The 24,267-nt window shown below is 40.7% G+C and overlaps 2 protein-coding genes across 8 annotated transcripts in view; one reads left to right on the top strand and one right to left on the bottom strand.

Annotated features, from left to right (window-relative positions):
• The window catches only part of sptbn4b (spectrin, beta, non-erythrocytic 4b), a 76,610-nt gene that overhangs the window by 8,441 nt on the left and 43,902 nt on the right, over positions 1 to 24,267 (top strand). For all 7 annotated transcript variants that reach the window (XR_012357665.1, XR_008636217.2, XM_073853389.1 and 4 more), the window contains exons 2-15: positions 7,537 to 7,704; positions 8,164 to 8,315; positions 8,774 to 8,947; positions 16,502 to 16,593; positions 16,717 to 16,797; positions 16,886 to 17,001; positions 17,095 to 17,207; positions 17,287 to 17,474; positions 19,689 to 19,806; positions 19,912 to 20,070; positions 20,207 to 20,509; positions 20,792 to 20,942; positions 21,164 to 22,034; positions 22,483 to 22,620. Coding sequence is in view for 5 of the 7 variants with exons in the window: in XM_073853389.1 (XP_073709490.1) it covers positions 7,560 to 7,704; positions 8,164 to 8,315; positions 8,774 to 8,947; positions 16,502 to 16,593; positions 16,717 to 16,797; positions 16,886 to 17,001; positions 17,095 to 17,207; positions 17,287 to 17,474; positions 19,689 to 19,806; positions 19,912 to 20,070; positions 20,207 to 20,509; positions 20,792 to 20,942; positions 21,164 to 22,034; positions 22,483 to 22,620 (2,801 nt within the window). In the remaining 2 variants the exon portion in view is untranslated. The remainder of the gene's footprint in view (positions 1 to 7,536; positions 7,705 to 8,163; positions 8,316 to 8,773; positions 8,948 to 16,501; positions 16,594 to 16,716; positions 16,798 to 16,885; positions 17,002 to 17,094; positions 17,208 to 17,286; positions 17,475 to 19,688; positions 19,807 to 19,911; positions 20,071 to 20,206; positions 20,510 to 20,791; positions 20,943 to 21,163; positions 22,035 to 22,482; positions 22,621 to 24,267) is intronic.
• On the bottom strand, positions 141 to 7,252 carry LOC129437568 (uncharacterized). Its single transcript, XM_055195770.2, has 3 exons — positions 7,067 to 7,252; positions 569 to 6,786; positions 141 to 288 (listed from the first exon to the last, which is right to left on the bottom strand). The coding sequence occupies exon 2, from the start codon at positions 6,605 to 6,607 to the stop codon at positions 893 to 895; it is 5,715 nt and encodes a 1,904-aa protein (XP_055051745.2). The 5' UTR covers positions 6,608 to 6,786; positions 7,067 to 7,252; the 3' UTR covers positions 141 to 288; positions 569 to 892.

Below are 24,267 nucleotides of genomic sequence, written 5' to 3'. Positions count from 1 at the left end.
TTTTTAAACAGATATTCACAACACATTTATAAAATTAAGCGGTCAGTCAGTGGCTGTGGGCGGGGCTTTGTCAGTGTGACATCACATTAACCAGAGAATCAAAACAGCTTTTATAATGAGACTGCTTTGGTTTAATAGGGATTCTTCTGCCCTCGGTTGAGTGTGGCTACTCAGCCTATGCAGCGAGCTAAACATTAATAAGAGAAGGTGGTTCCAATAATGACCAGACACAGTTTTTTCCTTCTTTTGTGTCTTTACTGTAGACCTCTCTTTTTCTTGATTGTAAAACTGTGAACATTACAAACAAATTGTATTAAAAATACATTATTTAACAAAACAAGACACATTTCTATGAATATAAATGCTGGAATAGATCAGAATTCAAGATATAAGAATCACAAGATTACATCTTTAAATTACTCAGTTTGTATAATTTGTAACATACTAAACAGAAGCTAGCTACATTCGCTTGAATTAGGTCACAAATAACTTTCTGCTTGTAAGAGTTAAAATAACCTCATAAGTAACAGAACATTTAGAAAAACAAAATTGATCACTAATCACTTACAGATTATGGCATATCAAAGCTTCCCGAAGATATAAGGTGTCTGAGATGAGAATAGCATGTCAAAGCCTCTGAACCTTTTCTCACACTGCATGTAACAAACTTTTTAACAACACATCATGAGGAGCACACTCAATATATAATAGAAGAAGAAACCCTTAAAGGAGGTACTGACCCCTAGCGGTAAGATGAAGAAATGCACCAGCAAACTAATACAATACTATTGAACATAGAGGGACAGAATACTCCCCGCCTGACATCTATAAAATGTCATCCATAACTAGCATGTGGATACAGGTAAAATACAATGAAACAAAGTGCCTGATTTTAAGTACTGTCATTAGACACCAATAACACAACCTCACTTATAGGTCTTATGTAGCATCTGAGTTCACCCTTGCGGAAAATCTTCACTTCTATTTTCCTGACAAGTCCATCCTCGCTTGGGAAGATTTTGGTGATGCGTCCAAGTGGCCAGTTGTTCCTATGTTCAAGAGCCTCCTTTAGCAGAACAACATCTCCTGTTTGTAGATTCGGTTTTACTGTTTTCCATTTGCGGCGGTTCTGAAGTCCTGAGAGGTATTCCTTTTGCCATCTGCTCCAGAAAACATTTGCGAGGTATTGCACGCGCCTCCATTGGGCTCTGAAAAGATCCCTGCTTTCAAACTGACCTGGTGGGACTGGTGGGTTCCCAACTTTTTGTGTGAGTAGCATGGCAGGGGTAAGAATGGCTGGGTTTTCTGGATCTGTAGAAACCGCTGTGAGCGGACGAGCATTCACTATTGCAGTGACTTCAGCCATTAATGTCACTAATATCTCATGAGTAAGTTTTGCATTTTTCTGTTCTAGGAGCATTGCATCAAGGATTTTGCGTGTGACCCCAATCATGCGCTCCCATGAGCCACCCATATGAGATGCATGTGGGGGGTTAAAATGCCATTTGCACTCAGAGTCTTTGAGAAAGCTGTGAAGTTTGCTATTGTGACAGCCCTGTTTATCTATTTGCAGCTCTTTGCAGGCACTCACAAAATTTGTCCCACAATCGGATCTAAGAAGTTTGACTGCACCCCTGAGGGCAAAGAAACGACGTAGGGCATTTATGAATGATGACGTGTCCATTGATTCTATAGTCTCAATGTGAATGGCACGTGTGCTCATACATGTAAATATGACTGCCCATCGCTTAGCATCCGATTGCCCACCGCGTGTTTTTCTGACTACGACAGGCCAGGGGCCGAACACATCAAGGCCTACATGTGTGAAAGGAGGGTCCATGGACAGCCTGTCCTCTGGTAGATCAGCCATGATCTGCTCCTGTTGTCTGCCCCTTAGTTTGCGGCATGTGACGCAGTTGAATATCACTCTGCTTATTGCTCTTTTACCTCCCACAATCCAAAAACCTGCAGTCCTAACTGCCCCTTCAGTAAAATGTCTGCCCTGGTGGCATACTTTCCCGTGGAAGTGTTTTATAATGAGCTGGGCAAGGTAGTGCTTTCCAGGGATGAGTATGGGATTGGTTTCATCTGATGTCAACTGTGCACGTTTTAGTCTCCCACCCACTCTGAGGATTCCATTAGTGTCGATGATAGGGCTCAGTTTGCTAAGTGGGCTTGAGTTCTTAAGGGGCACACCTTTCTCAACTTGTCTTATGTCCTCTGCGTAAACTTCTCTTTGAACAATGCGAATGATAGTGTTCTTCGCTTGGTTGAGTTGTTTTTCAGTTAACTGTTCTTTACAGTTGTGCCAGCCGTGACAGGAGCTCTCTGTGTTCGGCTTAAATGACTGGGCAATGTGTTGGAGTTTGGCTATAGCTTTAAGTAGTGCGTTCCAACTCGAAAACTTTTCAAATCTGACACTACTGAGTCTATCCTTTGAGAGAGTGGTGGCACAAGTAGTGACCTCAGGTCGCAGTTCATTGTCAGTCTCTGGGTCTACAAGATCAAACAACTCTGCTTGTGTGTGACTTTTTTCTGAATTAGAAAGGAAAGCGGGTCCACTGATCCATGTGGAGCTTGAGAGCTGCTCAGCAGGTAGTGCTCGTGTGGCATGATCTGCAGGATTTAAATGAGTGGGCACATAATGCCACTGGTGAGCTTGTGTAAAGCGCCTAATACGTTCCACTCTGTTGTGCACATAAACATGAAAGCGTCTCTTTTTGTTAAAGATGTAACCGAGCACTACTTTGGAGTCAGAGTAGAAGTTCACCTGTTCGACTGCAATGTCTAGCTCCTCCAGTACTAACTCGGCCACCTCAACAGCCAGGACTGCTGCGCAAAGTTCAAGTCTGGGTATAGTGATGTCTGGTTTTGGGGAAAGCCGTGCTTTGCCGAGAAGGAAACCCACTTCACTGTGTCCATCTCCATCTGTGAGTTTGAGGTAAGCAACAGCACCCACTGCCTTAGTGGAGGCGTCACAAAAAACATGGATCTCCTTGTTTAGAGCTGCAGATAGTGGTATTGAGGTGTACATTCTGGGGATTCCAAGTTGTTGCAGATATTTGAGGGAGTCTTTCCAATGTTGCCACTGATGTAATTTGTCTTTAGGCAGTTCAGTGTCCCATTCACAAATGTCAGTGGAAATGTCTCTCAGTATGACCCTGCCTTCCACAATGACTGGGACCGCAAAGCCAAGCGGGTCGTACACACTATTAATGACTGACAGCACCCCTCGTTTGGTAAAGGGCTTTTCATTGACTGTTACCTGAAACTTGAACAGGTCTGTGGACAGGTCCCAGCCCAAGCCTAAGCTGTGCTGCATGGGTGGGGTAGTCTGCCCCAGATCAAGGCCCTGCATGTCCGTTGCAAGGTCCTCACTTGGAAAAGCACCTGTGATTATAGGACAGTTAGATGAGATTTTGTGCAGCCGTATGTTACACTTAGCCAGCATCTTCTGAGCTCTAGAGAGAACGTCAATGGCCTCGTCTGTGGAAGAGAATGATTTTAGTCCGTCATCTACATAAAAGTGACGTTCAATGAATGCTCTTGTATCACTGCCGTATTCTTTTTCTCCCTCCATCGCTGACCGTTTCAGTCCATAGATGGCCACTGATGGGGAGGGACAGTTCCCAAATACGTGTACTCTCATCCTGAATTCCTGCACTTCTCCATCCAGATCATGATTTTTGAACCACAAGAAGCGAAGGTAGTTACGGTGGTCCTCCCTGACAAGAAAGTTGTGAAACATTTGCTCGACGTCTGCCATGACTGCGTATGGGTCAGACCTGAAACGCATCAGAACTCCCACAAGAGTGTTATTAAGATCTGGCCCTTTAAGTAGCACGTCATTGAGAGAAACATTGCCGCATTGAGCACTCGAATCAAAGACTACCCTAATTTTCTCTGGCTTTTGAGGATGGTAAACTCCAAAACTAGGGAGATACCAGCATTCTTGGTCTGGAGTAAGAGCAGGAGCTGGTTCGGCGTGGCCTTTACTGAAGATTTTGTCCAAGAACTCAACATAATGCTCTCTCATTTTAGGTTTCCTTTTCAGCGTTTTGCGGAGCGACATTAAACGACTGAGGGCCTGGTGCCTGTTGTTGGGCAAACGCTGCCTGGGCATGCGGAATGGGAGTGGAGCTACCCAATTATTCGCATCATCTTTTGCAAAGCCTTTGTGCATAATTTCCAAGAACAAAGCATCTTCTGCTGAAAGTGCCACTTTGTCGTCATCTGTAGTTTGCTGGAAAATGTTCCTGCCCAATTCAACTTGTGTCTTATCAAGTGTATGGCGGCTTTCTGTGTATTTGTCCTTGATATAGAACTTGTTTTCACAGGGGCTGAGGTAAGTAGGGCGGCCGTTGTTAAGAATGTTTGTCTTAAAAGAGTTCACTGTGGGTTTATGGGCACCTGAGAGGCAGACATCACCTACAACTACCCATCCCAGATCAAGGCGTTGAGCATAAGGCGCACTGTTTGGACCATTTACCTGACTGCGGACCTTGTGAGCTCGGATAATGTCCCTGCCCAAGAGGAGAAGGATTTCTGCTGATGAATCCAGAGGAGGAATCTGCGAAGCGATTCCCTGTAGATGAGGGTGAGCCGACACAGCCTCAGCAGTGGGAATCTCATCCCTGTTATCTGGAATCTGATCACATTCTGTTAGTATGGGCAGCAGCATGGACACTTTTCCATTTACATCCTCAATAACAAAGTCACTGGCTCTGCGCCCTCCAGTCTCCGATAAGCCAGCGCATGTTTTCATGGTGTATGGGAGTATGCTACTCTTTACATTAAACATGTCAAAGAAGGCGGACCTGGCTAAGGATGAATTGCTCTGGTCATCTAACATGGCATACATCCTCCTTTTCTCTTCAGGGGATGTGCGGGGATACACGTTGACTAAGCAAATCTTAGAGCAGGATTTACCTTTGAGGCCTTGGCCACACACTTCTGTGCAACTGGTTGTAGTTACAGGGCTTGAGGAGTCGAACTCCCCGCCGTGGCTCTGAGACAGAGAGTTGGAGTCTTTAGGTGTCCACGGAGGGGGACCAGCATGCATTGCGGACACGTGCACATCACTCTTACATTCTGAGCATTGAATAATGGCTTTACAGTCTTTAGCTCTGTGACTTGTGGAGGAACAACACTTATAACAAATAGCGTGTTCTTTCAGAATACCTTTTCTTTCGTCCAGTGTTTTTGACCTAAATCCCCTGCATTTAGCGAGTGAATGAGGCTTGTGGTGAATGGGACATTGCTTGTCTGGATTAAGAACGGATGTTTGAGTTGTGCCGCTTGTTTGACTAATGTTTGTTTTGTTCACTGCAACCGGAACTCTGTACCTGGTTGGTTTTACCAGTGTCTTTTCTACTCTTGGAGCTACTATGTTTGAACTTTGTAACATAAAGCTAGGGTCTGTTTTCATTTCAGCATAGTCATTTACAAAATTAACAAAATAGGAGAAAGGTGGGTAAACTGCACCATTGTCTCTTTTGTATTTTGTCCCTTGTTTCACCCATGACTCCTGGAGCCCGTAAGGGAGCTTTTCAACTATCGGGTTTATACCCCTTGGGGTGTCAAGAAAGCTAAGGCCTGGCAGATAACCTTCACTTTGGGCATACATTAACTCTAGCAGAAGGTCTGCAAGCTCCTGCAGCAGGTGAGTGTCTTTATTGGATATCTTTGGAAAACTCTGTAAGCGTTGGAAGAGTGACGCTTCGACTACCTCTGGAGAGCCATAACTCTTGTCTAGACGCTGCCACAAACGTTGGAGGCCTGCTTGTGGGTTGTTCACATGGACTGCCCTGATCCTCAGAGCGTGTTGAAGGGACTCCCCGCTGAGCCACTTGGTTAGAAGGTCAAGCTCTTCACTGGGCTTGAGGTTGAGGCCTTCTATGGCGTTGCACAAGATGGACTTCCAGGACAAGTAGGACTCAGGACGATTGTCGAAAACCTTGAATCCCGCTGTCAGCAGATCACGGCGTGCTAGGTAGGCTGTTAGATCCGACAGTTCAGCCTGAGGAGTCACTGAAGGTCTAGGCTTGGGTGAAATATCCATTTTTATGTGTGTAGGAGGGGACCTCAGCTGCTCCCTGTCTGCAAAATCAGTGAGATCTTCACCTGGAGAGGAAGGGACTGGTGTATGGCTCTGTTGTAGATGGTGAGATTTGTTATAACTGACCAGTTGTCCTGTGTCAGGCTTTTCTTCTTCTTTCACATGCAAACTGGAGTTGGTGAAGTGATCATTCACATAGTCTTGAGCACGTCTAATGGAAGGAGGCGTCTTAGGGGAGATGCCTTGCTCAGTGAGGTCGATGGCGTGGTGCTCCTCATCAGCTGCCGCTTCCAGGACATGAGCTGCAGCAAGCGCTGCTTCAGCCTCACCCTCCTTCTTCAGAGCGTTTAGTGTTGCCTCGATGCGTGCCTTCTCGACCTCCATGTCGATCTGGCGTTTGGCGTACTGTGCTCTGGTGCGGGCAGCTTCTGCTTCAGCTCGTGCTCGTGCTGCAGCTTGGCTGGTGGACGAGCGGCGTGAAGAACGTGAGTAGCACTCCGACCGGGCCACCATCTGGGACATAGGTGGTGTAGTTTCAGACTGAGACATCTTGGAGGCTTGATAAGTAGCTAATCTTTTTACTCTTCTGCCCTCGGTTGAGTGTGGCTACTCAGCCTATGCAGCGAGCTAAACATTAATAAGAGAAGGTGGTTCCAATAATGACCAGACACAGTTTTTTCCTTCTTTTGTGTCTTTACTGTAGACCTCTCTTTTTCTTGATTGTAAAACTGTGAACATTACAAACAAATTGTATTAAAAATACATTATTTAACAAAACAAGACACATTTCTATGAATATAAATGCTGGAATAGATCAGAATTCAAGATATAAGAATCACAAGATTACATCTTTAAATTACTCAGTTTGTATAATTTGTAACATACTAAACAGAAGCTAGCTACATTCGCTTGAATTAGGTCACAAATAACTTTCTGCTTGTAAGAGTTAAAATAACCTCATAAGTAACAGAACATTTAGAAAAACAAAATTGATCACTAATCACTTACAGATTATGGCATATCAAAGCTTCCCGAAGATATAAGGTGTCTGAGATGAGAATAGCATGTCAAAGCCTCTGAACCTTTTCTCACACTGCATGTAACAAACTTTTTAACAACACATCATGAGGAGCACACTCAATATATAATAGAAGAAGAAACCCTTAAAGGAGGTACTGACCCCTAGCGGTAAGATGAAGAAATGCACCAGCAAACTAATACAATACTATTGAACATTGAGGGACAGAATAGGGATAAAAAGGAGGAGACTAATTTCGGTGTGTTGAATGCACGTGTGTGCTTAATTATAGCTTTTGTGGTGTGTATATTATTATCTAAATGATGTGTATCTTGAATCTATAATACATATTGTGTTTAAGTTTGTGTGTGATTTACGAAGTATTGGGTGGGCTGTACTGTACAGTGTTTCTGTTGGTCCTGTGTATAGTAACTTGTACATCTCTCTGTTTACGTCTAAGGGCTTCTTGAGGAAGCAGACGCAATGGCCAATGCCTCAACAGATCTGGACAATGCTGAGGCCCAGAGACAACTTAACAACAACAACAGGCCTGCAAGCACAGGATTCTGGGAAACAGAGACCACCAGTGCCAAACTATTCGAGTGCTCCCGCATCAAAGCACTAGCAGGTACGCAAACAATTGCATTTACATACATAAACACACATACACTGTGTTACTGTAACTTCATAGGTAAAGCATTGCATTAGTAGCAGTGCAAAGATTATGGAATTGATTTCCATATATAAAATAAATCATTTGAATGCACTGTATGTTACTTTGAAGAGAAGTGTTTAATGTAAATATAAATAGACAAACATGTTGGTATATTTTAGTATAAGTATTATAAGTTAAATGTCAAGTAGAAGTGGAAGTATTTGTTATTTACAACAACTAACATCTTTACTCTTTATTCAAATATTTGATTTAAGATGCATTAGAAATGTTGTATGCATGATGCATTGTTGTGTTTGGAGTATAAACTGAAGCTTAAATTGAGAAGAATTTAAGGAGGCTTGTGCAAAATACTATTTTTTGTAAATACCATATTAAAGCACATTGCTATTGTGTCTTTTTCTATTGTGTCAGACGAGAGGGACGCAGTACAGAAGAAAACGTTCACTAAATGGGTGAACTCTCATTTGTCACGTGTGTCCTGTCGTATCTCTGACCTTTACAATGACCTGAGGGATGGTTACATGCTTATCAGACTTCTGGAGGTGCTGTCAGGAGAACTGCTGGTAGGTTCTCAACACGGCCTGAATATTGGAAGTGCAATGATCTTGCTGAAATGTCCAGCGATACCCTTGGTTAACCAACTTCACCAAAATAGTGTGCCAACTTTTTTGGACTAGTTAACACATTGGCTATGCTAGATTACCTGCAAGGTTTTTTTTCACAGTGTTTAGGAAAAACCAATAGTTTCACTTTTTTATATGGTTATTATGTAATTGTTTGAAATTTTCACATAATGTAAAAAGTATAGCTTAAATGGGGCAGACTTGTAGGCACGTTCACAAACTATTGTAACATTACAAAACAATATTCATACTGAAGTAGTTGTTGCTAGTAACTTTAATTTGAAAGGACATTTTAAGGTACAAAATCTTTTTTAGCTTATTTTAGTTCTATTTTATAAGTTATAACTAGCCTGGGTTTCCCCATGCTGCCTCATTGAACAATGTGTTCTTGTTTAAAGCCCCGGCCGACAAGAGGCAGGATGAGGATTCACTGCTTGGAGAATGTAGATAAGGCTCTTCAGTTCCTCAAAGAACAAAGGGTTCATCTAGAAAATGTTGGTTCTCATGATATAGTCGATGGAAACCACCGGCTCACTCTCGGCCTCATCTGGACCATCATCCTTCGCTTTCAGGTAAGAACTACATTGAGAGTGAATTAAGGAATCATGTCCGTGGTAAATAAAAAACTATTTAACAAACAAGTGAACCCCACAGTTGGCCGCCATGTTGAGGTCACATGACCAATTAATTGATTATTTGAACATTTCTTTCAAATTAATGTTGTTTATTTGACAGGTCAGTGTGTTGAAGAGATAGGGGAGGAAAGAAGGAAATAACGTGCACAGTGTAACTTTTAGGAGGAAATGACAGAAATCTAATATCATTTTAAAGGATCAGTCCATTTTCTTAAAAAAAATCTAGATAATTTACTCACCACCATGTCATCCAAAATGTTGATGTCTTTCTTTGTTCAGTCGAAGAAATTATGTTTTTTAAGGAAAACATTCCAGGATTTTTCTCATTTTAAGGGACTTAATAGACCCCAATACTTAACATGTTTAATGCAGTTTAAAATTGCAGCTTCAAAGGACTCTAAATGATCCCAAACAAGGCATAAGGGTCTTATCTAGAGAAACGATTGTCATTTTTAGCAAGAAAAATAAAAAATATGCACTTTTAAACCACAACTTCTCGTCTTCCTCCAACTGTGTGACAAGCCACCGCGACCTCACGTAATTGCGTAATGCCGTGGAAAGGTCACGTGTTATATATATATATGAAACACATTTGCGGACCATTTTTAAACAATAAACTGACACAAAGACATTTATAAGTATAATTCCACATACAAAAACGTCAGAACGGTCCTCTTTCTCCACAATTGTAAACACTAGGGCGTGGTTTCACATACGTCATCCGTGACCTCTTGACGTGATGACGTATTGGGTGAGGTCGCGCTGGCATGTCACACAACCGGAGGAAGACGAGAAGTTGTGGTTTAAAAGTGCATATTTTTTATTTTTCTTGCTAAAAATGACAATCGTTTCTCTAGATAAGACCCTTATAAGACTGCATTTAAACTATATTAAAACTATTAAGTATTGGGGTCCATTAAAGTCCATTAAAATGAGAAAAATCCTGGAATGTTTTCCTCAAAAAACATAATTTCATCTTGACTGGACAAAGAAATACGCTAGATGCTGCAAAAATCTACACACTGGACCTTCAAGCAGTCCCTCCAGTTTTTCATGATTCCACAACCGTGGATCCCAGCACAAAATCAACAATCAAGTTGCATTTTTTGCAATCTTGCCTAATTACTCATTTTATTGCAAAATAATTGCAAAAATGTAAAATATCTCATAAAAAATAAATAAAATGATCTAATATTCTGTCATGATACGGGGTAGACAACTTTGTGAAGATTTTTGCCTTTATTTTCGTAACGCACATCTCCTTATAGCACGCACCTCGCTATATAGGCTAGCAACCCTGGACCCCATAGTTAATCTCATGTACACACAATTCAGAGTCTCGCACGGGACAAACCCGTAATTAACAGAACACCCCATTATCCGACAGCAGCATTCATTTAATTCCATAACCTACCCAACCCGCAAATTGGGCTGTAATTAGAAACCTTTATCAGTCTTCAGACAGATCGTGAACACAAAAAAGCAGAGGGCCATTTAAAAACAGCTGTCTATCAGCGTGTATGGAATCGAGTCGAAATGGTCTTGAGTTTTACGCCTGCAGTCCGCCATGCCTATTGATTCCCAACCCGGATCCGGACCACAAATGGCACGTTAATATTATTCCACCCGTTAAATCAAACGGGGTACCCGCTCACATGCAGGACTCTGGCACACGTGCGCATGTCACCTGTCACTGCGTGAGGATTGCACTCCTTTCTTCTTTCAAGCTTTGCAGTTGAACATTCACATACACACAGGTCAATATGTCCATCTGCTAAAATAGGTACACAAAGACGGTTATATAACGCACAGTTTAGGAAAAAGGTAGTTTTGGATGTGTGGTATTGAATGCGTGCATACTTTATAGGTTTTTAAAGTGACAGCTGTCAGTGTTCATCAAAAAACAAACAGTACCTCATTAAAGCGCTGTTTGTATGTTGACTTTGTACTTATTTGTCCTATTTTCATTTCTTTCTCTGTTCTTATTTTATCTGTTTACTTCATTATTTACTTGAGAACTCACTAATTTAATAATTAAGTCTTTCCCGCCAGCGTTTTAAAAAAAAAATTGCCAGCCAGCGCCAGCATTTTTCATGATTTTCACAAAAGTTTAATGCCTTCCAGAAAATGTTCTTCTTTAAATATATAAACAAACATTATATCAAATGAAAGAACAGACCCGCTGCTTTCAAAAAAAAAAGTTTCATCCTACCTTTATTGGTTCTCTTTTTATCACCTCTCTTCAAAAACACCCAATTTTGAGCAAAAAGCTGAGATAATTCAATTTTTGTGAAGGACTTCTGATAGAGATCAGATGCAGAGTGATCTTTTAAACATACACAGAGTTCTTTCTCTTTCACGTGAGGCGCTACTTCGGGGTTTGTATAAGTTGCGGAAGCCACCTGGTGGATAATAGCGGTATTGCGGAAAGCCAGAAATTCTCGTCATTGGCAGGGAAGCGTTTTCTCTTAATCGACGAGTTATCTCGTCAATGGCGGCGAAAGAGTTAAGCATTTATGGTATCCGAGCTAGGAACATCGCACATTTTTTTGTAAATGTTCTGGAAAATCACAACAAACATGTCGGATTATTTTCATACATCGGTCATTCAAGTTGCCATAGCAGCTCTGATAAATATACAAGAGTCTTTCCAGCAGTTGTACGAAATATTCACAGCTAGTATTACTGATCAGGGAAGGCGCATTAATTACCTCCATCAAATCGATGAGCCAATTCGTCGGAGGCTAACCAGATGGCTTTGGACGAGACCTGGGAAAACAAGGAAGAAGGTTGTACGCAGCCGCGCGGACTTGGTGTTGTTGTGTGTCAGTGTTTCACATTGCCACCTATCTGTCTGGAGTGCATACTACATCAAATATCACACACTTTTGCGTCACCATATGCACACAGATCCCCGCCCAAAACGCTCGTATAAACACGGAATAAAAAGTGATAATGCAACGCCACTTTTGTGTTTTCTCTTCAGATCGCTTCTGTGTAAACGTAGCCTTAGCCGCTATATAGACGTTTCATCGCACGCATGTGCTCTGACGTGATACGTCTGGATCCGAACTTTACTATTAAAAAAAAGATAACTTTACTTTAAGGTTAGATAACTTTACTTCCGGTTTTGTTTTTTTTAATAGTCTGACTAGTTGCTAAACTGAACAAATGCCTTGTCGAAAATAACAAATGTTTTGGTTTCCTAGGTAATCTATGTGTTGTTTTTTTCTTGTTATATAAATAAACTACGTTTAAAGAACTTTGTTGTTATTTATTCTTAGCGGAGTTTACCGGAAGTTACGTGCGGACCACGACAGCCGCTTGTTAATGTTGTTACTGCTGAATACGTCTATTCTGCTGCTTATGTTGTCCATCAATTTTTCTGTGTTTTCTCATCTATTAAGGTAAAGCTGCTTTGATTAAACATTTGTGAAAAGCGCTATATAAATACAATTTAATTGAATTAAATAAAAACCAAAAGGATTTGCTATTATCAGTGTAAGTTTAAGACCACTGTTGTGTCAGCCAGCAAAACATAACCAAAAAATAACTTAATGCACATTTATATTTAGTATGATTAGTCATTTTACTTTGTCAGAGAAACCTCTGTGTACTGAATGTTGGGCCAGCATATAAGTATAGCTGTCATTGACTGGATACTGGATTTATGTGGTAGAGGTCTGATCTGTAAAGAGGTGGTCATGTTTTGACACTGTTGGGAGCGTTTGATCCCTGTCTGCTCTTTATGCTCCCTGTTGAGTGTCTGATCACTGACTCTGTGTGTGTGTGTGTTTGATCGCTGTACAGAAGATGGGCAATGGCTCCCGAAGATGGGAATTAAGTGCACGAGTCGAAATTGACTACGTTCAAATTGTTTTTTAAACCAGCCAAGCTCTGATCAGGCCTCAACCCAAGACAAATCTTCTCTTTCCTTCTGTTTACTTTATCCTCTGCTCTCATATAATCTTCAGATTTGGGGAGAACCTCAGATCTCCTCACTGCATGGAGTTCATAGAACAGTACACTAAGCCACACTCCCTTCATCCCCCTAAAGACCCTAAAGAGCTCCATGTCCCTGTAACTACAAAGCAGTGCAGACCTGGTCCTGGTTCGTATCGTGTGTCATCTCTTGAATCTGTCAGTAAAGCATTGACAGGTTACCCAGAATGCCGTTTGGCTCTCGTCCAGTAACCAGTGCTGTGTTGGGGTAGGAAAGTTGATGCTGTAGTGGATTCGGGATGCAGGGACTGTGAGAGGTGGAGTGTCACTCGATCCAGCGACTGTTCTGGAGAGACCTCGGGGTGGAGCTGTCATTCGCACTCACCTTTTCACCGCTACACCTCTTTTCTCTTCTTTCTTTATTTTGGTTGTTTTTTTCCCCACTTTGATTTGTAACTTCAGGCGTTACAGAGTAATCTCAATGACGCCTCGTTGCACAATGTTCCTCTTTGTGTCCTGTCTTCATATATTTTTCTGCTCGCTTTCGATGTCTCCTATTCTGCCCTCCCCATCTTGATCTCTGTTGGAGTTTGCTCTGCCCAGTCAGCAGGTAAGACCTGACCACTGCAGCAGTGAGAAAGCGAAAGAGAAAGAAAGAGAGATTAGGAAGTGGGGAGATGGCAAGAGAACCAAACTAAAAAACCTTGTTGTCCAGAAATGTAGCATAGATGAAAATGTTAAAGATGCTTCTCAACATTCACTATACAGTGATGGTTTTATGTTTGCTGTCTCTTGTGGGCTGATTGTTATGTATTATTTAATAGTATTCAGTGTTTACACTTCCCTACATTTTTTTTAAAGCATTTCCACTTCTTAGCTGTAAAGTACCCTTGAAAGTCAGTTCATGTTCAGTGTTTTGAGGCAGTATATTGATTTTGTATTGATTGCATGATGCAAGAAATTCAATATGACGACCGAACGTTCCTGGGACATTCAAAAGACACTGTAGGGTGATGCTTATACAAATGTGTGTGTGCTTAGTATTTGGTCCACATATGCTAATAAGAATGTGTGTTTGTGTGTATTTGAGTTTGTTTGTATATCGTGTCAGAGTCACAAAATTGGTGCAATTGCTGTCATATGTGATGTGTTGAGGCTGAAGACAGTGTGGCATATGTGGTCTCGTAATACTAATAAAAGAGGCCAATTAGTAAGCCACACCCACTATCCCATCAGTCTTTGCTACACGTTCGTATTTTAAAAATATGCAAACTGTATTGTTATGCAAAACTACATTACCTGATAAGGCTGCACGAGATTGAAGGGGAAATGCGATAACTTGCTAATTGATGCGATAAACCAGTGGGTTTTTTTACTTTTCGGCATGCCACCCCGTGTAGGGTGCATCCTTTGCGGCCCCCCAAAGCAAACTCATGACATAGAACGATCTAAAGATTTGAATTAAACAAAACATATTGAATGACACATTGTAGTACTGTTGGTTAGTAGCCTTATTTTTCTGAAGTTTATTTACACAGAAATTATGATAAATTAATGTGTTTTATAAAATTTCATAAAACTGGGGCCACTCTGACACCATATCACGCCCATCCCCCAGTTTGGGAACCATTGCGATAAATGGTATGCAGTATGATAAAGCTTTAAGTTTGTTTAGCCAATTGAAAAGATTTATCGGCCAATGCCGTTTATTAAAGGGACATTCCACTTTTTTAAAGATGTGCTCATTTTCCGGCTCCCCTAGAGTTGTTGAACATTTGATTTTTACCGTGTTGGAGTCCATTCAGCTGATCTCCGGGTCTGGCGCTAGCACTTTTAGCATAGCTTAGCATAATTCATTAAATCTGATTAGTCGATTAGCATCGCGCTAAAAATAACCAGAGAGTTTTGATATTTTTCATATTTAAAACTTGACCCTCCTGTAGTTAAATTGTACTAATTGTGTACGATTTTCTATACGCAGATATGGTTAGGAACTATACTCTCATTCTGGCGTAATAATCAAGGACTTTACTGCTGTAAGATGGCTACAGCTGGCGTAGTGATATTACGCATTGCCCGAAAATAGTCCCCTTGGTTACTTTCAATAGCACGGGACTAATTTCAGGCGCTGCTGTCCCTTTAAAGGAATATTCCACTTTCCTAAAAAAAAATCCCAATAATTTACTCACCCACGTCTTCCAATATGTTTATGTCTTTCTTTGTTCAGTCGAGAAGAAATTACGTTTGTTAAGGAACACATTCCAGGGTTTTTCTCAATTTGATAAACTTTATTGAACTCCAACAGTTTACAGTTTCAATGCAATTTAAAATTGCAATTTCAACGCAGCTTCAAAGGGCTGTAAACGATCTCAAACGAGACATAAAGGTCTTATCTAGCGAAATGATCATTTTTGGCAAGAAAAAAATGCACTTTTAGACCACAACTTCTAGTCTTGCACTAACAGTGTGATGCACTAGCGTGACCTTACGTATTGCGTAATCACGTTGGAAGGTCACGCATGACGTATGCGAAACTACCGCTCAAGTGTTTACAAGTGTGGAGAAAGAGGACCGGTCCAACGTTGTTGGATGTTTTATTGTTTAAAATGGTCTGCAAGTGTGCGTTTCACATACGTAACGCCTGACCTTTTGACGTGCTTATGCACTACGTAAGGTTGCGCAGGCGCGTCACACGGCTAGAGCAAGACGAGAAGTTGTGGTTTAAACGTGCATATTTTTAATTTTTCTTGCCAAAAATGACAATCATTTTGCTAGACCTTAAAGCGTAACTAAACCCCTGGTTAGAGCCTGACTCCACCCACTGCCAATATTTGAAAAATGCAAGAAAATTGGACAGATCCCAACGGAGATAGAGGGGACGAACTAAGCTCGTACCAAGTGTGTGGTGAGATCGTAAAAAGGGCGTGGTGAGCTTGAACCTGCTTACGTCACTTAAGTCATTTTTTGGACCCAACATCCAATAGGAAAATTCAACTGCAGTAGCCACCGTTCAACCTGAAGAGGGCAGCACTCAGACGTTTTTACACCATATATTGTAGTATTGAAACACTTTATATCCAAATGTCAAAAAACTTACTAAAATCAATGAACAGCACTAATAAACCATCATTCTTACAGATCAGTAACTAAAAAAAGTTGGATTAGGGTTTAGTTACTCTTTAATATGTCTCATTTGGAATTGTTTAGAACCCTTTGAAGCTGCGTTAAAGCTAACATTTTAAACAGCATTGAAACTGTAAACTGTTGAGGTCCCCTGAAGTCCACTATATGGAGAAAAATCCTGAAATGCTTTCCTTAAAAACTTAATTTCTTCTCAACTGAACAAAGAAAGACATAAACGTCTTGGATGACATAGGGGTGAGTAAATTATCTGATTTTTTTATTAAAGTGGAATATTCCTTTAATATCAGCCTATCGATATATTAGTCTATCACTTCTTGATACCCTATAAATTGTGCAAAATTGTAAAAAGTGCTATGGAAATAAAACCGAATTGAATATTTCAATGTCAACCCTTGCTCCTAACAGATCCAAGTGATAAGGATCGAGACAGAAGACAACAGAGAAACACGTTCAGCTAAAGATGCTTTACTGTTATGGTGTCAGATGAAAACAGCAGGGTAAGACTCATAACACTTAACCTTAAACAATCCTAATCAACAATCAAATTGTATTTAATTTATTTGTGCATGATATGTTTAGCACATCTTTGTTTGTTCACTGTTTTCTGTTTTTTGTCCCAGGTACCCCGAGGTCAACATTCATAACTTCACCACCTGCTGGAGGGACGGCCTGGCATTCAACGCTCTCATTCACCGGCATAGGTCTGTGCCCACACCTCTTACATCATACACACTTTGCCTTCTTACATTGCATTCCACATCACTGGTTATTCATATTCCTGCTTTACAGGCCTGATTTAATTGAATTCCACAAGTTAACCAGATCCAATGCGACACACAACCTACAACAAGCCTTCAACACAGCAGAGCAGAGTCTTGGACTCACCAAACTATTAGACCCTGAGGGTAACAAACTTAATTTGTTACTTACAATCTGTTAGTACAACATGAACTTTTGATATCTATTTTCTATCTGCTGTCCTTTTTTCCCCAACTCAGATGTAAACACAGAAAATCCAGATGAGAAGTCCATCATCACTTACGTAGTATCCTACTACCATTACTTCTCCAAAATGAAGGCACTTATCGTAGAAGGGAAGAGGATTGGTAAGGTAAGAGAGGCATATCTGTCAAACAAAGGACCATACCTTCTCAGTTTTAATCTCTTAAACTGTTGTTAACTCTCTGTAGGTGTTGGATAACGCTATAGAAGCTGAGAAGATCATTCGGCGGTACGAGGCTTTAGCCTCTGACCTGTTGGAGTGGATTGAGAAAACCATCGGCATCATAAGCAATCAGAAGTTCGCTAACTCGCTGTCTGGTGTTCAGCAACAACTTCAAGCCTTCACCACATACTGCACCATTGAAAAGCCAATCAAGTAAGAGAATAAATGAAACTAAATATATTGGCAATATTGATCTTTGCCATGCAAATACATTCAAACGGACTGCTTGAGATTGGTTCTTTTATCTCTAAACTAAAGCATTTAAAGGAAAAGTTTACACAAATATGAAAATTCTCCCATAATTTACTCCATCCAAGTTGTATATGACTTCCTTAGTTGAACACAAACTAGCAATTTTATATTAAAATGCCGTCATGCTGTCTTCTTATATGAACATGCTAAAGGTCCAAACAAGCACATCTATCCATCATTAAAATAATCCAAATTACTTCAGTAAGTTAATATATGTCTTCTGAAATGATACAATATGATTGTGAGAGAAAATAACTTATATTTTGAGCTTATTTAGGGAACGATATGTCACATGTCCATAAAAACATACAGATCAGTAAGGTACTGTAAATTCAAATAGGGTGGCACATTTGAAGCTCATTGTCTCATGTCGTTCATGATGACGCAATAAACACTGCTGCAATTTTTCTGAATTTTCTCTTGTATACGTGTAAAATTTTAGTTGCAAGACTATCCACACCGTTAAAAATTCGTAACTCCACCTATATTTTTAAGTTTATTTAACTTGACTTTACAATTATTTGCAATTTTCTTAACGCTAGCACTTTTAGCATAGCTTAGCACAATCCATTGAATCTGATTAGACCATTAACATAACCAAAGAGTTTCAATATTTTTCTATTTCCTATTTAAAACTTGACTCTTCTGTAGTTATATCGTGCACTAAGACCGACAGAAAATTTTAAGTTGCGATTTTCTAGGCAGATATGGCTAGGAACTATACTCTCATTATGGCTTAATAATCAAGGACTTTGCTGCTGTAACATGGCTGCAGCAAGCGTAGTGATGTTACGCACTGCCCGAAAATAGTCCCCTTGGTTACATTCAATGGCAAGGGACCATTTTCGGGCAGTGCGTAATATCACTACCCCTGCTGCTTTTTTGTTATTTTTTATGCTAATGGTCTAATCAGATTCAATGGATTATGCTAAGCTTTGCTAAAAGTGCTAGCGCCAGACCCGGAGATCAGCTGAATGGATTTCAAAATGGTAAGAATCAAACGTTTAACTCTAGGAGAGCTGGAAAATGAGCATATTTTCAAAAAAAGTGGAGTGTCCCTTAAATAAAAATATTTGAACTTTTTATATAATTTATAGCAACTCATCACTAGTCAAGAAAGTTGAAAATAGTTGTAAAGTTAAGTTGAATAAACCTAAAAATTTAAGTGCAATTAGGAATTTGTAACGGTGTGGATAATCTTGCCACTAAAATTTAACACGTATATAAGAAAAATTGCAGCAATGTGTATTGTGTCATCATGAACAACATGAAAAATTATAAATATTTAGCAGTTTACAGATTTCTTTTTTTCATGTAGTCCCTGTTTGTGGAAAAAAAAAGTGCAGCCATTTTCAATCTCACACATAATATTGGAACCTCCTACACCCTGATGTGCCAATATTGGCATTGCATTATGTGTGTCATCATGTTTTAAACTCTCTGAGCGAACTGTTAACTACATTAGTCCATTTGGCATCAGGACTTGTTATAACACTGTATTCATCAAATACCAAAATCAAGACATTTATTGAAACATGAGAGCAACACAAAGCACTTTTCAAACAAAGATTACGGAAATACAAGGAAAATGCGTCCGGGATTTTTCCAGGATCAATTGATTCATTCACTGCCAATGATTTTCTGGAATCTGTGCTTGCATTAAGATACGTGACATATTTAAAGTTTTTTCCACAGTCTCTGAAGTTTGCTAATTATCCGTGATATATCTGTATAGAAAACATGTGCGTGCTTTTGTGTTTATGACAAGATCATAAGGAGCTCGTGGTTTGCTGGTGAATGATCTCAGCTTCAGCGTGGATAGTGACAAGCTCCCTGATCTCTGCTTCAGTCCAATTTGCCAACATTTTTCGCTGTGAATGTTGATCTGCGTTTAAATCCCTGTGTCAAAGCTGAACCATAACATGAAATGCGCCTCCTCACTACGGCACACCTTACGGCATTGTTACTGCATCAGAATGCTTTCTGTGAATGTTACGGCAATGTTACTAGGTCCTCTTTATGGGAGCGATCCTAAAAGATTTACGGGATGTGTTTGTGTTCACACAGAAGCCTCTCTGCCAATTTTACAAACATTTTACATGGATGTTTTTCCAGGTTTCAGGAGAAGGGAAACCTGGAGGTGCTGCTTTTCACCATCCAAAGCAAGCTCAGAGCTAACAATCAGAAGCCATATGTGCCTCATGACGGAAAACTGATCTCAGACATCAATAAGGTATACAATGTTTAGTAATGCAACTGACCATAAAATATTGTTTTAAATGATTTATATTTTACACTATTTCCTGATATTTAGTAAACATATTTTATCTCGTGAAAGGCATGGGAAAGATTAGAGAAGGCGGAGCATGAAAGGGGTGTGGCTCTTAGAAAAGAGCTGATTCGTCAGGAAAAGCTGGAACTTCTTGCTCAACGATTCGATCATAAGACCACTATGAGGCAGGCTTGGCTAAATGAAAACCAACGCCTGGTCTCACAGGTAAAAACTTAATAAAACTGATAACCACCAAAGAAGAGATTGATTTTTATGTTCTAGTCCATCCTCATAATGCTGTAAAACAATTCTCAATAGTTGCACAGTATATGTTTCAAAATTATGTTTCTGTTGTTGTCAGGACAATTTCGGCTACGACCTGCCAGCAGTAGAAGCAGCCATGAAGAAACACGAGGCGATTGAAGCAGACATTTTGTCGTATGAGGAACGCATCAGTGTGGTGTTGGAGCTGGCTTCTGAGATGGAGTCCGAAAGTTACTACGATATCCGACGTATCTCGGCACGTAAAGAAAACATACTGGGTCAGTGGAATCTTCTAAAGGAGCTGGTGGTGGGACGGAAAGCCCGTCTGGAGAAGAACCTGGCCCTGCAGAAGACCTTCCAAGAAATGGTCTACATGATCGATTGGATGGAGGAGATGCAGGTTGGTTGACTAATAGTTTATACTTATGTGTAAGTATATCAAGATACTAAAATATACAGATAAATACGTTGCAGCAACATACATATTTTACCTCTACCAGTTGAGCTACATGAGCATACAGTTAAGAATCTGTTGAGAGCTTTTTCTTTATCACCATGGAGAACTGTGACATCCATCCTTCGCAAAGCTCTACCCACCCACTTAAAGAGCCGTAGTAACACGAACAAGATTAAACAAACTTAGCCACTTTCTTTCTTGACCAAATCCTCATACTCATTCCAGGTTAAGCTGCTGTCTAAGGACTATGGAAAACACCTTCTGGAGGTCGAGGATATGCTACAGAAACAAAGTTTACAGGAGGCCGACATCGCCATACAGGCTGAGAGAGTTCAAACACTCAACACTTCAGCTCTTAAATTCACCACCATTGAAGGTAAACGTGCCGTAGAAGTGTTATATGATGAATATTGATCACTGTCCAGGTTTAAGATGGGATGACGAATCATGGTATGGACTACATGAAGCTTTTGAACCTGAGATTCATCTATGGGTGGTTAAAAGTGACCTAAGATGAAAAACTTTTACAGACACCATAATGCCAGTTTTCCCTACTGATGTTTTTCCTGTCCTCTTTCTTGTCTTTGTGTTGCTCAGGCTACCAGCCGTGTGACCCTCAGGTAATATGTAACCGGGTCAGCCATGTAAACACCTGCCTGGAAGAGTTAAAGCAGCTGGCGGCTAAGCGTCGCTCAGAGCTTGAAGATTCGCTCGAGTTGTGGGCCTTTTTCCAGGAGGTGGAGGAATCAGAGGCCTGGATCCGTGAAAAGACTTCCATTTTGGCCACGCAGAGCTGCGGAAAAGACCTGAGCAGCGTCCTGAGACTTCTGCAGAAGCACAAAACTCTGGCCGGGGAACTGTTGGCCCGTCGCGCCCTCCTTCAGCAGACCATGAAGAAGGGCAAGCAGATCCTCACCCAGAAGAGCTTCGGCACGGCGGGAATACAAGAGAGGCTGATGGAAGCCAAGGTGGAGTGGAAGAGATTAGAAGAGCATGCGGCACAGAGGCTGTGTAACCTACAGGAGGCGTTGGACTTCTTTCAGTTCAGCACCGAGACGGACGATCTGCTAGCTTGGCTCCAAGACATCTACCGACTCGTTTCCAGCGAGGACTTCGGACACGATGAGTACTCGACGCAGTCTCTCCTTAAAAAGCACAAAGGAGTGCGAGACAGTATCGACAAACACCGCGTGCACGTAGTGGGCCTTCGAAAACACATGGTGGCGCTGCCGTTGCATTACCGGGAGCTGGACGAGGTTCGAATGCGCATGTCGGAGACGGAGCAGCTCTACGCAGAGGTGGCGGAGGTTGCCGTGTTGAGGCAGCAGTGGTTGCACGATGCATTGGCTGTGTATCGCATGTTCAGCGAGGTGAACGCCTGTGAGGTGTGGATCGATGAGAAGGAGCAGTGGCTGAACAAAATGGATGTTCCAGAAAGACTAGAGGATGTGGAGGTGGTGGCACACAGGTAGGAGGTCTGACCAGAAATGCAAATCCCAATTTAAGTCTATCATCAATCATGGTAGACATTTGTGGACAGTTTCCCGGACAGGGTTTAGGTTAAGCCAGGAGTAGACCTAGGTCTTGAGACAAAACTGTAGCAGGAACCAGTAGCCGCTAATAATGGGAATTATCCTATTGATTTCTATGGGAATAGGATAAGCCCTGTCCGGGAAACCACCCCTTGGTCTACTACCTAATTTTATCTTAAAATATAAGAGTATACAGTATACTACAATAATACAAAAATGGCATGATGTAAACTGCTGTACTGGTGCTGGAAACGGACCGTTTTTTGGGCAAAATATAACTATTTTTTAATTTGATGTTATGCTGGAGTACCAGCCATGTTCCTAAAAGTTATGTGAAAATCACCTCGAAACTCCTATGTTAATGATGTACATCTGTGTATGAAGGTTTGAAAGCTTGGACCAGGAGATGAACAGTCTGATGGGAAGGATACTTGATGTGAATCAGATTGTCCAGCAGCTGTTAGACAGTGGTCACCCCAGCTCTACTGAAGTCAGGGGTTGCCAAGACCACCTTAACAGCAGGTAACACCAGCATGTTGTTGTCTCGATTGTTTGGGTTACATTTTTATTTTTTTAGTTGAGTAGTCTCTGCTGTTTTAAAGGGATAGTTTACCCAAAAATGGAAATTCTGCCATCATTTACTTTGATATTTTAAGGCAGGGATTGCCAATGTGTGGTGCGTATGCGAGCTGCCACCAGGGGTTGCGCGAGAGCAAAAATGTAATGGCGGTCTGTTTCTTTAAGTGGGATTTTTCCATACACTAAATAAATAAAAAAATGAACAGTAAACATTTCCTTTGTAATCGCTTTTATTTTAAATAAAAAACTATAATTAATTAGTTTTTGATAGAAACGTAGAAGACAGCTGCTGTCTTTTTCTACACACTGCTCTTCTGTTATGCACTGCAGCCGCTATATGGGTGCCATATATATTATAAATATGCTTAACTGACTGAAATCAGGGAAACTGTCAAGTGTGGGACGTCTTATGATAAAGTTGTTAGTCACGATGAGGAGAGGGACCAAGAGATAGAGACGTTTTTATGGCAAAAATAGAAATAATGAAATATGACGAGACATGGGCACGTCTAATGCACAGGATACGCGAGCAATGTGTTTTCATGCATGGTAAAGAGACCGCCAATGAATTATATAATTAAATACATAAATACTTACAAAGACACTGTAGAGAACTTATTAAAAGCTTTCATTTAATTTTGTTTTAAACTTGAGCTATAATGAGTAATAGTAATAATGATACTATTATAAATGATGATAATTGAGTTATAATGAATCTGCAAACTATTATACACCTTTTGTGCGCACAGTAAAGGCTTTCGTGAATGTGTTTGATGGGTCTGCACGTTACGCACGCATCTAGAAGGAGAGCGCACTGGTAAACATGAGTAAACTCTCATATCATCTATTAGCTGACGGCAGTAAGTGTACATTTTTTACCATAGTAAACTCGAATGGCATCTAAATATCACAGTGGTTAAACACATACAAGGGGGCGCGCATCATCCACACTGAGCGTAGCTGCGTCTGGTCGTAGTTTCAGATGGTGCAACACGCGTAAATATTTTTCAATGTCAGACGTAGCTAAGCTTGACGTAGGACTTACACCCAACTTCTTAACGTCCGGCTGTTGCAACCGGCCCCTGGTTATTTGCGCATGATTAAACATAAGTCTTTAAAAACAAATCTGCATTTTTTGTTTTTTTTTTGAAGTGGGGATTGGTGGTGCGCCAACCCGGTTGGGACATAGAAGGGGGTGCACAGGAAAAAAGTTTGGGAACCCCTGTTTTAAGGGATGTTTGTAACCAAACCAATCAGAGGCCCCGTTGACTTTGATTCCTCAAAATATCTTTTTTTGTGTTCATCAAAACAAAGACATGTACAAAGGTTTGTAAGAACATGAGAATGAGTAAATAAATTTTTTTTTAATTTTTATTTTTGGGTGAACTATCCATTTAAAGGCGCAAAAGAGGATGTTTCCGCCGAATCCAAAAATTGTTACTGAGTTTTTGAAATGAGCGCTCATTTGTAGGGAACGTCTCCCAAAACTTGTACACGAGTATTGGAACACAAGTGTTTGTTTACCACCGGCATATGCTGTGTCACGTCAGTGGATTCATAATGTGAAATGATATGATAATAAACACATAA

This window comes from Misgurnus anguillicaudatus, chromosome 15 (genome assembly GCF_027580225.2).
Source record: "Misgurnus anguillicaudatus chromosome 15, ASM2758022v2, whole genome shotgun sequence".
Lineage (NCBI taxonomy): Eukaryota > Metazoa > Chordata > Actinopteri > Cypriniformes > Cobitidae > Misgurnus > Misgurnus anguillicaudatus.
The sequence above is the reverse complement of the archived record's forward strand: the minus strand, read 5'-3'. Positions and strand labels throughout refer to the sequence as shown.